At 41.1% G+C, this 14,672-nt stretch overlaps 1 protein-coding gene across 4 annotated transcripts in view; it reads right to left on the bottom strand.

The window, feature by feature from the left end:
• Window positions 1-5,948: 5,948 nt before the first annotated feature.
• Window positions 5,949-14,672, bottom strand: part of CHRM3 (cholinergic receptor muscarinic 3) — a 507,932-nt gene continuing 499,208 nt past the window's right edge. For all 4 annotated transcript variants that reach the window (XM_032242257.1, XM_032242255.1, XM_032242256.1 and 1 more), the window contains one exon: window positions 5,949-14,065. In XM_032242257.1, the coding sequence (XP_032098148.1) occupies window positions 12,274-14,046 (1,773 nt within the window). In that variant the 5' untranslated portion in view covers window positions 14,047-14,065 and the 3' untranslated portion in view covers window positions 5,949-12,273. The remainder of the gene's footprint in view (window positions 14,066-14,672) is intronic.

The raw sequence follows: 14,672 nt of genomic DNA on the forward strand, positions 1-14,672 counted from the left end.
TTTTTATGATGGTCACTTCACCTTTGAATTCTAATTCATAAGTGAACTGATAGATGGACGGATGAATAAATGAATCCATGGATAGATGAATAGATGATTGCAGTAGATCAATAGATGAATGAATGGAAAATGGATGGATGGATAGATGGTTAATGGATGAATGGGTGGTTGGATGGATGGATGATGGATAAATGGATGGAATATAAGTCGGTTCTCTAGATGAAATAAGGCACTGCCCTCTTTGATATTTCTTGAGGACTCTCTATTTGCTCTTCTGCCACAGGACATTCTCTTAGGAACCATGCATTTTGAAACTGCCCTTTTGTTTGTTGTCCAGATATTTTTGTATGTAGGAATAAGATTCAGACTGGCCGAGAGATATGTGGTGTTCAATGGAAAGGCAGGTGTAACGAAGACGATCTTTCCAAGCAGGACAATCTGAGACCAAGTACCCCTGGCAGTTGAGGATCTGGAAAGTGACAGTTAAACTGGCCATATTCTTGTATTGTCTGGAAAGTCCTCATGTATTTCACACCACCCCAGCTTGAAAAGCAGTGCCCTAGAAGACAAGATTAGAACTGGTAGATAAAACGAAACTGCCTAAACACAAAGTGGCCTGCTTAATTGATTATGTAGGGTTTTTTTTTTTTTTTTTTTTTTGTCACTGTAGTTATTAACACAGAACCCTGGTGGTCAGTCATCAAGGATGCTATAGGAGGGCCCCTGGCATTGAATATAAATTTGACTGGGGAATATTTAAAATTTCCCTTCCAACTCGAAAATCTATGATATTCTAGACAGTGTGGCTTAATCTATGATGTGCATTGAGTGGATCTTAATATTATTTTAGAATCCTGAAAGTTTGAAAGGAACTCATTATCTCATAATAAGCAGTGAGTATTTATTTTCTCTTTAATGGTCTTTATCTCTCTGTTTTTACACACTGGCTCCATCTTCTGAAGTCACCTACTGTTTGCTGCCACTTAGCTAACAGGAGATGTAATCTGCTTAATAGTATGTTGATTTTTTTTTTTTTTTTTGCTTCAGAAGCAGAAAGGCCTTAAAGTGTACTAGAAAGTACGCATGGACCGGGTGCGGTGGTTCATGCCTGTAATCCCAGCACTTTGGGAGGCTGAGGTTGGGGAGAGGGTCACTTGAAGTTAGGAGTTGGAGACCAGTATCGAACTGGCCGATATGGTGAGACCCCGTCTCTACTAAAAATACAAAATTAGCCAGGCATGGTGGCGCATGCCTGTAATCCCAGCTACTCTGGTGGCTGAGGCAGGAGAATTGCTTGAACTGGGAGGTGGAGGTTGCAGTGAGCAGAGGTCATGCCACTGCACTCCAGCCTGGGAAGCAGAGCAAGTGAGACTCTGTCTCCAAACAATCAAACAAGCAAACAAACCAAAAGTCGAAAGTACATATGAAGGTGACCCTTAATTCTGGGTTAAGGGACATGTTAGGGAGTTGGGGTTCTGTCCACAGGTTGAAAAGAGCAGAGAGAAAGGTTAGCCTATTAACTCAGTTTTCCCACCTTGGCAAAGAAAGTTTGTATTAGACGTGCACTGTTTGTCTCTCACACAATCAAAAAGGGAGTAGAATTCTGGCAAGTTTTCTATCTGGGCTCCTGTGGTAGTTCTGCCCTAGCAGGTCTGAACTAGAAGCTGGGAGGGGTGTGGATTGGTGCAGTAAGGAGGGACGTATGCAGGGAGCCATCTTTTATCAGACCCGCCACTTCCTCTACAACTTCCAACACCTAAAGATAATGGCACTGGTTCTGCAGCAAGGGTGGGAGTGCTTTTACACAATAGTATCTGGGAAAATATTTACTTCTGGCCTTCTGGCAAAGGATTGGCCTTTTTATATTGTTCCGAAGTTAACTTCAGAGGAGGTCCTCCCCTGAAAAGTCACAATGAAGGAACTCACGGCAGATGGTGGGTAGGACTGATTTTTCATTCGTTGTCTTTAGTTTTTTTCTTCTGTGTTTTGGTCTGAATTGCTATTGATTGTTTCCATTTCAAGCTAACCCACGCAGCACAATAATGTCGTCGGTAACTTCTAATGATGTCTACCCTGCAGATGGAACCAGTTATAGCAGTCAGGTTTTTTTTTTTTTTTTTTTTTTGAGATGGAGTTTGGCTCTTGTGGCCCAGGCAGGGGTGCAATAGCACGATTTCAGCTCACTGCAATCCCTGTCTCCCAGGCTCAAGTGATTCTCCTATCTCAGCCTCCTGAGTAGCTGGGATTACAGTCACCTGCCACTACATCCAGCTAATTTTTGGTATTGTTAGTAGAGATGGGGTTTCACCATGTTGGCCAGGCTGGTCTCGGACTCCTGAGCTCAGGTGATTCACCTGCCTCGGCCTCCCAAAGTGCTGGGATTACAGACATGAGCCACTGTGCCCAGCCGCAGTCAGGTTTTAAAGGGACTTTGTTTTGTAGAAGCCAGAATAGAGGAGTTGTCACACGTAGAGATCCGTTCACATAAGTGGGTCAAAGGTTTAATAAGCTAGAATATTATCAAAATTCCATTGGCTCTATCAAAGTAAATGTCAAGGAAGTGGATTGTACCACACTCCACTTTCTACCTGATTTATAGCTTCTAAGTGGCTGTTTGTATCAGAAGACAAATCACAATTTTGTCATCTTTATGAATTAATTGCTTGAAGGAGAATGATTTAATGCAGAAAGGTAAGTTAGTTAAGATAAGGAGAGTTTAGTAAGCGTCATGACAAAAACATGGGGTGAGATTAAGCCAAATACATACACAGCTGACATAGATCTTAAAAATAGTTTCCCCTAAATAAAACAAATAAAAAACTTTTAAAAATCAAAGTCCCATTTTTTAATGGGAAAAAACAATTGGTCATATGAATTAGGGAAGAAGTCTGATAGATACATGCATTATACACAGGATGTTATGATGAGAGACATGTCATTTAGTGAGTCTAGAGCATTGATAGTGGATTTTCATGTAAATATCCTAGCCCACTGCATTGTCTAGAATGAAGAGAAATTCCAAGAAGAGAAGTATGATGCAATCATTTTTTAAAGAATTACAAAGGAACCCTAAGGTATCGATCAAAAGATTTAAAAAATTGATGCAAGCATCAGTTTTTGGGATCAATCTTTGTTTACATGCTGATGAGCCCATCACGTTTTGGGTGTTACGAGGGGTTCAAGAGCTCATTTTACTCATCTTTGGTCTACACAGGTTTGCCTGCTCAGCATGTGGGAATCAAAAGACACCTTCTGGGTCCTAATAAAAATGTCTATCCCTGATTGGGTGCGCTGGCTCACACCTGTAATCCTAGCACTTGGAGGTCGAGGCAGGTGGATCACTTGAGGTCAAGAGTTCAAATCCAGCCTGGCCAACATGGTGAAACCCCATCTCTACTAAAAATACAAAAAATTAGCCGGTCGTGGGGGCAAGCTCCTGAAATCCCAGCTACTTCAGGAGGCTGAGGCAGGAGAATCGCTTGAACCTGGAAGGTAGAGGTTGCAGTGAGCCAAGATCACGCCACTGCACTCTAGCCTTTGTGACAGAGTGAGACTCTGTCTCAAAATAAATAAATAAATAAATAAGCCCTATAGATTAGCCCCTGGATTATGTTTTCTCTATCTGAAGGCTTTTCTTCTGCAGAGATTTCTGATTTCTCAGGTATTTCCCAATAGTTAATTGGCATATGATTGGTGTCAAAATAGGCAGAATAAAAGCTTGGGGGTTGGAGACGTGAGTTGAAATCTCAGCAACATCTCTCACTAGCTGCATCGCCTTCGATGACAACTCTCTTTCCCTTTTGTTGCAAGATTGTTAGTAATTCTACTCTTATAAACTGTGGCTAAAATACTCTCTTTAGAAACACAATGCTAAAGAAAGCGAGTGTCTCCACAATCCGAGGCTCTCATTCCAACGGGATTCTCGTCATTATTCTCCATATAACTGAAATGAAAACCAATCTTTCACAGACTGTTACTATGAAGGCTCTTTCTGCCTTCTCATAACCTGTATGCTGTTGTTTAATTCTCATGGAGAATGACAAGTTCCACTGAAGTATGTGCATGTCATCTCCAAGAAAGAGATGCAAGGATTAAAGTGAAGGGGTGGTAGGCACAAAGCCCAAGAATGACCATAATTAGGCCAAGGAACTTCCACTTCCAAGCCATGGCTGACTGCATCCTCTTCATGACCCTGTAAATGCTCTGGACCACAGAATGTCTTTTCAAAAAAGTGCCGTCTATACTCTTCCAAACCTTTCTAGGTGAGATTTAATTGCAATGAACGATCATTCATGCTTATTGCTTAAGCCATGTTAATTTTTAATGCTTTTAAAAATACGCTGTGTAGTTCAAAAAATATTAATTTTTATTAGACATATATGATTCCTGTGAAAGAAACATTTATTTCACGGATGAAATATCTCAGTTCAGTCAAATAAAACAATAATTGGGGGAAAATATTTAAATCAATTGATCGGTTGGTCATATTTTGTAAAATTTCTTCTCCACGTAACCATTTGGATAAGGAAGTGGCAAAGCTTTTCCCAAAGCTATTTATCAACTACCCAACAAAGTAGTTTTCAGTTGAAAATCAACTCGTACTTAATGGATATTTCCAACATTGACATATTCTTATGGTTTATTAATCTTCCATACTTTCAGACAATGTTTCTTTCCATAGTCAATATTTCATATTGCATGAATGTGTGCAGCAAATTCAGGAAGAATGTAACACAACAGAAAACTTTTCTTCTTCAATCTCATACGAGTTTTATATAAAAATGCCTGCTATTACAGAGTAGTGAGAACAGCAGTTTCTTTTCTGGACATCTACGTTGATCTGAATGGTAAGAGTTCTAGCATGAAATAGCAAAACAGAGAGGGAGAGGGCATGTCCAGCGTTTCAGTGAGCAGAGGTTCAAGTCGTAAACTGAGGATGAAGATATGAAGATGTAATGACTGCCACAAAAAGTTGCAAGGGAAAGAAAGTGTATATATATAAATAAATATACACATTATATATGTATATATGTAATCTTTTTCTATATTTATGTAGCTGTAAATGTAGCTCTCTTTCTCTCTCTCGTACTTCTTGTTCTTTCTTGCACTAAAGACTAAAGAGGCAATGGTTGGTTTCTATGGTACAGGTTGTAAAATAGTGAAACAACCATGAAGTGCTCAAACATGCCATTCAAAAATACGTCATCTCTTGCCCAGAGTAACTTCAGTTTGTACCTTCACTTCCAGCAATTTTAAAGTCAGTGTAATAAAATATGAAGCTTGTGTTTTTTTCTTCAGTGAGAAAATATTTTCTGTGGAGTCTAAAAAAAACAAAAATACACCTGGAAAAAAAAAGATAAGCATTCCTTAAAAGAAAAGAAAATTCCCCTTCCATATATGTATCTACAGGTAAATGTTTTACTTTTTTTTTTTTTTTTTTTTTTGAGACAGAGTCTTGTTCTGTCACCAGGCACCAGGCTGGAGTGCAGTGGCACTATCTCGGCTCACTGCAATCTCCACCTCCTGGGTTCAAGCAATTCTCCTGCCTCAGCCTCCTGAGTAGCTGGGACTACAGGTGCACACCACCACGCCCAGCTAATTTTTGTATTGTTTAGTAGAGACGGGGTTTCACCGTGTTGGCCAGGACAGTCTTGATCTCTTGAGTAAATGTTTTCCTTCACATGTACTTTCAGAGTAAAGACTATGTGTGTAGCTATAGTTTACAAACATGCCTATACTCCTCCAAACACGTGATCAGGAAGTATTTGGATTATGGGAGCACCACGAGGGTTGTCAGAGAAAGTTCTTTTGCATGTGAAAAAGAAAGAGAAGTCAATGCAAACAGCAGTCTGTTCAGAATTGTCCTTTCGATGAATTCTACCCTTTTATACAATAAAGAGCTGCTGCCGCGTTATAGACCCTGGATTAAATAAAAGCAAACCACACTCTTTGTTCAATAATAGTTTTATTTACTTATTTCACTGTTAACTTGGGGATAATATTCACCACAAAGTTGCAGGCATCATTTTATAGTACAGAGTACAGACGATTGACTTTTTCAGAATTAAAATGAAAATGGTTTGTGACACACCTGAAATGCCTACTGAGGAAGTGCTGGCCACGAGGTAATAAAAAAAGGTAAAATTCAGTGCCTTTGGCAAAGATGTGGACACTGTTGTAGATGCGAGTATGATACATGCCCTTTGCTTACAAAGCAAATATACACCCATCTGGTTTGGACTGTGGTTTCTCTATCCACCAGAGAGCATCTTTAAATGATTCATAGACATTTCCCTGAGAGCTTCCCGCCAAGAGAAATTAGCATGCTGATTCACCAACGTGGAAGCCCATTTTAATGTAATTATTCCTCAAGCCTGCACCAAACTTGGTAACAATTCCTATATTTAAAGAAAGAAGGACCTTGCTCAAACTGTGGCCATCATATAGCTCTAAGCGATGCCCAAAGGAAGTCTGAAGTGTTATATGGAGGAGGCTGGAAATGCCCGGGTACCAGACGAGGAATGGATGGAAGGGAGAGCATGTGTTTGATTGCTTGCAGAACAGGATAAAGGATTCTCTCCTAATAACTTTCCATAGCAAGCAAAACTACATGCAAGGATTTGTAAGCCAAACTACAGATCTTCACTTGTACAGAAAACTATATTTATGAACTCTCCACGTTCTCCAGATGCTTCTCTTGCTACAGCAAGCAACCAAGAAGCCTGTTTCAAAAGAATTATCCTTTCAATGAATTTTTACTCTTTTATACGATCAAAAGTTTATCTTTGTTGTACAATCCGGTAAAGTTTCTGACTTTACTGGATTGGTCAACAAATCCAATAACTAGTATCAAACAAATCCAGTATCTAGAACAAATCCAGTATCTAGAACTAGGGATAAAAAGACAGTTAATTTTCTTTTTCCTTTTTGGACTCTAAATTATTTGTTTACGACTCAAGTCTATTTAATATTTCTCCTTATTGCTCAGGGATATTTTATTAGATAACCTTATTTGTGAACACTTTGCATTTCCCAGCCAAATAACTCCTGACTACAGTAGCAGCATGGGACATTGATGTACACAAAATTTTGATAATATGTTACATTAATTAATAAGGTTATTAGATATTCAACAACATTTATTGAATATATGCAATTTACCAGATTCTGTGTGAGCCACAGGATACAGAGGGATGAAAGTGATGAATAAGACCCAATTTTCTATCATCAAGGAACTCACAGAATACAGGACAAAAATAGTTATGAGTTTTGTATGTGAAATGCAGAACTGCTAAGCATTTTGGATTTCAAGAAAGAACAGTAGTAAGCTTTTACATTCTGGGGATAATCTTTTTGGTTTAAGTTAGGATTACTGGATTATAATTTGGGTGAGGGAATTTTACTAACACGTCTTTGTCGTGAAAAATATGGCCCCTTTACCTGTTATGTAAAATGCAACTGAGACGTGAGCCTTTTTGGTTCTCTAGATGATTTTTTGGGGGGTGGTCTCAGCCCAGACCAAAGTTGTATGTGTGAGTCTCACCAGAGTTCTGTGTGAGTCTCTGTGGCTCTACCAGAACCAACAGAAGCCTAATGTTCTAGCTACACATTTGGATGACTTCCATATACCTAAAAGCACTGCCCATCTGTGCGTGACGCTGTGAATGTAATGCATGCCTATTAATACTAACACTTGCTCATTTTTTGAGCCATACAACAAAACATTGTGCAGTTACAAACTTATGTGGAGTATAGTCATTTTATGAACTAGATCTTCTTTATCCGTTTTTATTATCTTATCATGTGCCTCCTTTCCCAGACATGAACGCTAAAGCCAGAAAAAGAAAATGAAATTCTCCAGTACTAAGGAGCACTGGGTTACCATTCTAGAACTCTTCTTCTTAGGTCTGAGTACTGACTCACACAACATTAATGCTGGGAGAGGCTGAATATTTAAAGTCAGGGAAAGAGAAAAAGAGAGTGTAACTGAAGTCTGTAGAAAGGAAGTAGTCAGATTGTCCCTGAACCTATTAAGGGCTGGAGTTGATACTGTTTAAATAAGTTCATTGCACGTAGCATGGGAGCAAAATATTCTTTCAGAGGATGTGCTAGAAGTAGGGTCGTTTAGGTTAAAAAGTAACTTCGGAGTGTTGTATTCTATGCAGTTTCAGTCCCATTATGAGAAATGCTATTGTAAAACCAAAGCACACACCTGCTACCCAGAAGCTGTATTTTGTAAAGTTGCCAGACCTCAGGCACTGGGTTGGAGTAGTATTTGAAACCATACAACTCTGGGTTTACCAAAAAATTTCAAGGCTTCCTTAGATTTTGTGGTGTTGAACTATAGTAAGTAAATAACCTTCAAGAATATAAAATCTGAAAATTTCAAGCATTCATCCAATAGACCATTTTACTTTGATCACGGTAGTTACTGACCTCAGTTTGGACCGATTTGCCATCAGAAGGCAGATTAAAGAAGCTTTGGTGGTGTTGCTTAGTTTGAGCAATGAGGAGAAAACCCAGAAAGTTTAGGTTAAGTGACAAGCATGCCCAAGGACATGTAACTAAGCAGCGACCAAACTGGGCCAGGAACTCAGCGTTCCTCATCCTAAATTCAATGCTGCTTTGACTATACTGTGCTACCTTCCCCTGTCCTCTGAAGCTCCCAGGGGAAGACTGTGCAATTTCCTGGAATAGGTCCCCATCTTTGAATCATCTCTACTCAGATAAGTACAGCACACCCTGACGGATCCCTGGAATCCTTCTCTGTGTCACTCCAGTATTAGGCTTCTGTGCTGTGGCAGAGCCTTGGCATCCTTCTTTCCTCCCTGAGTCGGGGCTGAAACAGCCAACTTGGCAGCAGAGCTCTGCACTCCAGCTTCCCTCTCGATACGGAAAAGGGCTCCCCATGCTCTGCAGAGCCATGAGCTCTGGCCATGGGCAACACGGGAAGTCTGACAGAGGAAGCTGCTATGCTTTCTAGATCTTCAGCCACTGCAGACTCTAACACTTAGGCTTTTTGTTTTTGCTTTCATTCTGTCAGAATCTACAACGATTGTACACTGAAGGGTAAAGATAAATGAAAAACACGTAGAGACTCAAGGCTGGGTTTAAGAGACAAAGGGGGATTAGAAGAATAGAGAGAACTGTGATAGAGGCCACAGGGAGCTGATGGGCAAAGAAGGGCAGAGCTGAGGGAACCAGGGGGCCAGAGAGAGCTCACTTCTCTTAACTATCGGGCAATGCCTGGAGAAGGGGGAATGTGTGTGTGTGCTTGTGAGAGAGAGAGAGAGAGAGAGAGAGAGAAGGAAGGAGAAGGAGAAAGAGAGAGAGGCAGAGAGAGAGAAAGAGGAGAAAGAGATTCTCCCATGTGTAGTTTATTTTAGGTTTGATCATTTTCGTCTTTCAATTAAAGTGGCTAATCTTGAAATGTCTGCAAGCTTCATGCATATGGCATGAAATAATTCCGATTCCCAGTTTGAGATGAAGACATTCTGATCATATGTAAATGCTGAATACCTCCTCTAATGACAAAGGTTTTGAGAAATGCATGTGTAACTGAGGTCCAATTATAAACACTCACTACATCTTCAATTATACTTTTAAATTCTTCATATTCAAAAGAATCTCTTTTACTTGTTTTCTTTCTCCGAAAATGACCCACGAAATGGACATACCTTACTATAAAGTCAGTAGACGGGATTTAAATGCAGCTTTCATCCATAAGAGGTTTAAAAACAATTCTATAATAAAACCAGCAAAACAAAAAAGGAGACCTAGAATCTTCTGTTTGTTCCTTTTCTGCCATTATTAGTGTCACAAAAGGACAAGGATAAGGAAATAATCATGTTTAAGGAGACGGTAATTGACTCTCAAAGTTCTGATAAATTTCACGGTTTCTCCTTTTCTCAAATTTAATTCTATATGTATATATATTTTAATAAAAGAAACAGTCCTTTTGGGAGGGAGGCAAGTTAGGAGTTTCCAAAAGGATGGGAAGTGCTGAAGTGCTGGGACACCTGAATAAGCATTCACATATTTCCTAGTGCCAGACCAACCTGAGTAATAAAATACAGGTGCAATTGCTTACTAGACGTTTCACAGGTGGATAATATGACATTCTGCAATTTGCTGTACATGTTAGAAAATTGTCTTTTTTTCTTGTTCTTTGGTTGAATATGGGCCCCCAAAAATCATTCTTACAATTATGCCGATTGTTTTTTTCCCCTGTGTAAAATAATTTCAGACACAATGGTGAGGGTTGCTTTGTTCAGTTCCCATCAGATTTAACTAAAGAGTGATTTTAAACATTTACGTTGAAGTGACAGGTGACTTTTTATTACCTAGAAAGTGTTAGGTACCTGGCGATGCCAACAGGATGACATGCTGCTGCTTCTTAGCCACAGGAAAACTCAATGTATTCTATTCATTGCTCAAGTGGACTTTAAAGAATCACTTTCAAAGGACACCAGGACTGAAGACGGAAGAGTAATATTTATCAACATTAAATAAACACTTGGTGTAGTATCCATAAATATTTCTGCATATAAACATAACACGAAATTAAATAGTTCAGATACACAGACACCACTGAGTACACATCCACTGTGGTCAAAGTCGCCTGTAAACACCACCTCACACTGAATACAAAAGCAGCTTCTACCCAGCTCTGGGTTCACAGCACGAATGCCCTGTACAAAGGGAATATCTCCACCGCCCTCCCCTCCCTCCCCTCCCCTCCCTCCCCTCCCCCTCCCCAAACAGCCCCGGCAAAAGGAAAAGAAACCCCAACAACCACAGCAGCAACAAGGACAATGATGGCAGCACCCCATCCCCTCCCCAAATAAAACAGTCAACATTTTGGTCAATTTGAAGGAGAATGCAAATTTTTTTTTTTTTTTTTTTACCAAAAGGTAAGAAAATCAATTTGAAGCATTTCTTTTCCAAATGTAATTCTCTCTTCAGAGGACATGTAACTTCCTAAACCTCACCTATTCCTGGGTGAAGTTTACACGATGAACACCAGAAAGCACTGGCCACAGCTGAGCAACAAAGGTGCAAGCCCTATTTTCTTTACAAGGTGCCGTTCAGCAAGAATCAAACACACTGTTCTCCCTCATTCTCTCTTACCACGGTTTCTGTTTTTTCACTTTCACTTTGCCATATATATATATATATATATATATATGGCCTATATATATATTGCTGTGTGTGACATTCAAACGTGACACTATTATTGAGTTTCAAGCAGTTTAGATAGCAGAAATTTTGTTTTGAAACATTCAGATTTAGATGATTGAATTCAAACGTGTGGATGTGGTTCGTTCTTTGAGCTCAGGGGGCCCCGATTTAGCTCTGTTGAGGCATCAACAAAGGAGATTGCTTAACACCGAGCCCGGTGAAGCTGCGGTGCTCAGCGGACTCAGGAGCCCGTCCACACTGCACAGACCTGCTGGGAAGGCCTGGCCGCTCTCTGTGGGAAACAGCCCCACTTTCAAAAATGTTATACTGGGCTGATTTCACGTTTATGCTGCATTGGGATCCTAGAGAACCTCAGTTACCAAAGTACTGAAAGTGTACATTGCAGGAAGAATTTGCCAGTTCAGTGTTTCCCATTATATTATATACACTATGTGTGTGCGTGCAGAACTCACACATATATATACTTAAGTATTTTTATTTGTACAAAACTTGAACTGCACGAAACAGTACTCTGCAAGAATCAAGAATCAAGTCCACAAATAGAGTTTAACGACACACCAAAGAAAAGACAGAAAGCTCTATTGGGACAAGAAGATTCAGCTTTGCAACATATGAAATAATTTTGGAACCACAGATTCGTTAGCCTGCAGTGTTCCACGTGGGGTCTGGATTCCCACTTTTGGGATCCTTGGGAAGAATGTGGGAACTGGGCCAGCTATGCTCATCTGAGATTCCAAAGCTAATGGGCATTAAAAGACCCAGGCAAATCGATTTGGGTATATAATTGCTGTGAAGCAATATTTTTTCTCCTCTTTAAGAAAAAAAACATGTGAAGTCTATTTCAGAACAAATTTCTTTATGTTCAGTCGTGTTTTTGTTTTTTGCTGAATTGGTAATTTTTTCTATTAAAACGGGTTTATTCAATGGATCCGTAAACAGGCAGCTTCTTTCACATCTGGGTGATAACACCACTTTATCATCACCAGAAATCACCCCCACCCTCACCTTTCTCCTCCTAAGGTCTGTGGGTTGATGTGTGCGTTTTGTCACCGCTATTGATAAAACCTCACTCTACAAGGCCTGCTCAGGCGCGCGCTTGTGGAAAATGACTGACTGTCTCTGCTGGTACTGCTGTTTGCGCCTCTTCTTTTTGTCACACTGGCACAGGAGCAGCATCTTGAACGTGGTTCTGAATGTTTTGTTGCACAGGGCATAGCACACGGGGTTCACGGTGCTGTTGATGTAGCACAGCCAGTAGCCCAGATTCCAAAAGGTTTTGGGTATGCAGCTGTCACAAAAGGTGTTCACCAGAACCATGATATTGTACGGGGTCCACGTGATGATGAAGGCAAGCAAGATCGCACTGAGGGTCTGGGCTGCTTTCTTCTCCTTGACGAGGGACATCCTTTTCCGCTTAGTGATCTGACTTCTGGTCTTCAGAGCAAACCTCTTGGCCAGAGTGGCTTCTTTGAAGGACAGAGGTAGAGTGGCCGTGGTCTTACCCACTGAAGCGTTGACATCGGAAGTCTTGGCTGCGTCCACGGCTGACTCTAACTGAATGGGAAGCTTGGAGAAGCTTTTTGGAAAACTGCCTCCATCGTCCACGCTCTTCTGGGTCTGTAGCTTGCTGGCTTTCCTCTCCAAGTCCACCATCCCCAGCTCCTCCTCAGGCACCTGCAGGTTGTCCGATGAGGGTAACTTGGTGGAGTTGAGGATGGTGCTGTGACCCGGAAGCTTGAGCACGATGGAGTAGATGGCTCTCGTCTCGGAGCCAATGTCCTCCTCGTCGGAGGAGGCGGAGTTCTCCAGGGAGGCAGCAGCATCGTTGTTGTTCCAGCTGTCGCTGCTGCTGTGGTCTTGGTCCATCTGCTCGGAGCTGGGTTTCCAGCTCTTGGTTGTGAACCAGAAGTGGCAGCGGCCATACTTCCTCCTGTTGGAGCGTTTCATGCTTTGCTGTTGAAGCTCATAACTGCTGCAGCTTCGAGAACTGCCTGTGGGGTGGACAAAGTTTTCTGTCTCTGCCTCTGTCCCAGAGGCTTGCAGCCCAGCAAGCTCTTTGGTACGCTTTTCAGTTTCCTTATAGATTCTCCAGTATAAAATAGTCATAATGGTGACAGGCATATAAAAAGCAGCAATGGCTGTGCCAAAAGTAATGGTGGGCTCACTGAGGAACTGAATGAAACACTCTCCTGGTGGCACAGTTCTCTTTCCAACAAAGTATTGCCAGAACAAGATGGCAGGGGCCCAAAGGACAAAGGAGATGACCCAAGCCAGACCGATCATCACACCAGCTCTCTTTGTTGTTCGTTTGGCTCGGTAGGTGAGCGGCCTCGTGATGGAAAAGTATCTGTCAAAGCTAATGACCAGGAGATTCATAACAGAGGCATTGCTGGCCACGTAGTCAATGGCAAGCCAGAGGTCACAGGCCAAGTTCCCTAAAGCCCAGCGATTCATGATGATGTAGGTCGTAAACAGATTCATGGAAATGACTCCAATAATCAGATCGGCACAGGCCAGGCTTAAGAGGAAGTAGTTGTTGACAGTCTTCAGCTGCTTGTTGACCTTAAATGACACAATAACCAGGATGTTGCCGATGATGGTCACCAAGGCCAGGATGCCCGTTAAGAAAGCAATGAAGACCACCTGCCAGACTGTGTGACCTCCCAGAGGGTCATCGGTGGTATCGTCAGGAGAGGAGAAATTCCCAGCTGCTCGAGAAACATTGTAGCTGCCGAAATGAGTGGCGGTTCCCGGGGGCAGCCCTGCATCGGAGGGGCTGTGTATCCAGGAAGAGCTGATGTTTGGAAACAAAGGCGAGGTGGAACTGTTATTGTGCAAGGTCATTGTGACCCTCTGACATAGTCTGGGGGAAAAAAAGAGAGAAAAGACGGAGTTAGAAAAAATGCTGCCTTGTTTCGTTTGCTCTTTGCATTGCATACGTTAAAAGACATGAGAGGTCTATTACAGGATGCTGAATCTCTATGAACCCAAATGTTATCAAGTTCATTCTCTTAAGTGAGTGGAGTCTAGGGCAGACAGAGATTGATTTGTTTGAGACAGCCTTATATAACTGGTAGCATGCACTGAATATTGTACTTTTCCCTACATTTCTAAATAGATTCCATGTAATTCCGTTACCAAACAAAATTACCTTTACTTGCCTTATTTTGTAAAGGTTAAAAATATCAGACATTTATATTACAATTATCCAGACAGCTTTATCATCATGATAACTTGATGACTTGATTTGCATTTTATCTATCTGGGCATCTACCCATCTGAGGTTTCAGAAATATACAACTTTAAGGTGATACCAGCAATTTAAGCCTCACTAAAATGAACAATGCCAACCTGGAGAAGGGATAAAACCAATGGAAACCCATTCAGATTATGTTATCTATTTGAGACAGGATTGAAAAAGTGAGATATCAGTTCCTTGTAAGGACTGGTAACACGACTATCTCCCAGGC

The sequence above is a fragment of the Sapajus apella genome, unplaced genomic scaffold, assembly GCF_009761245.1.
Source record: "Sapajus apella isolate SASKATOON/1434 unplaced genomic scaffold, GSC_monkey_1.0 scaffold49, whole genome shotgun sequence".
Classification (NCBI taxonomy): domain Eukaryota; kingdom Metazoa; phylum Chordata; class Mammalia; order Primates; family Cebidae; genus Sapajus; species Sapajus apella.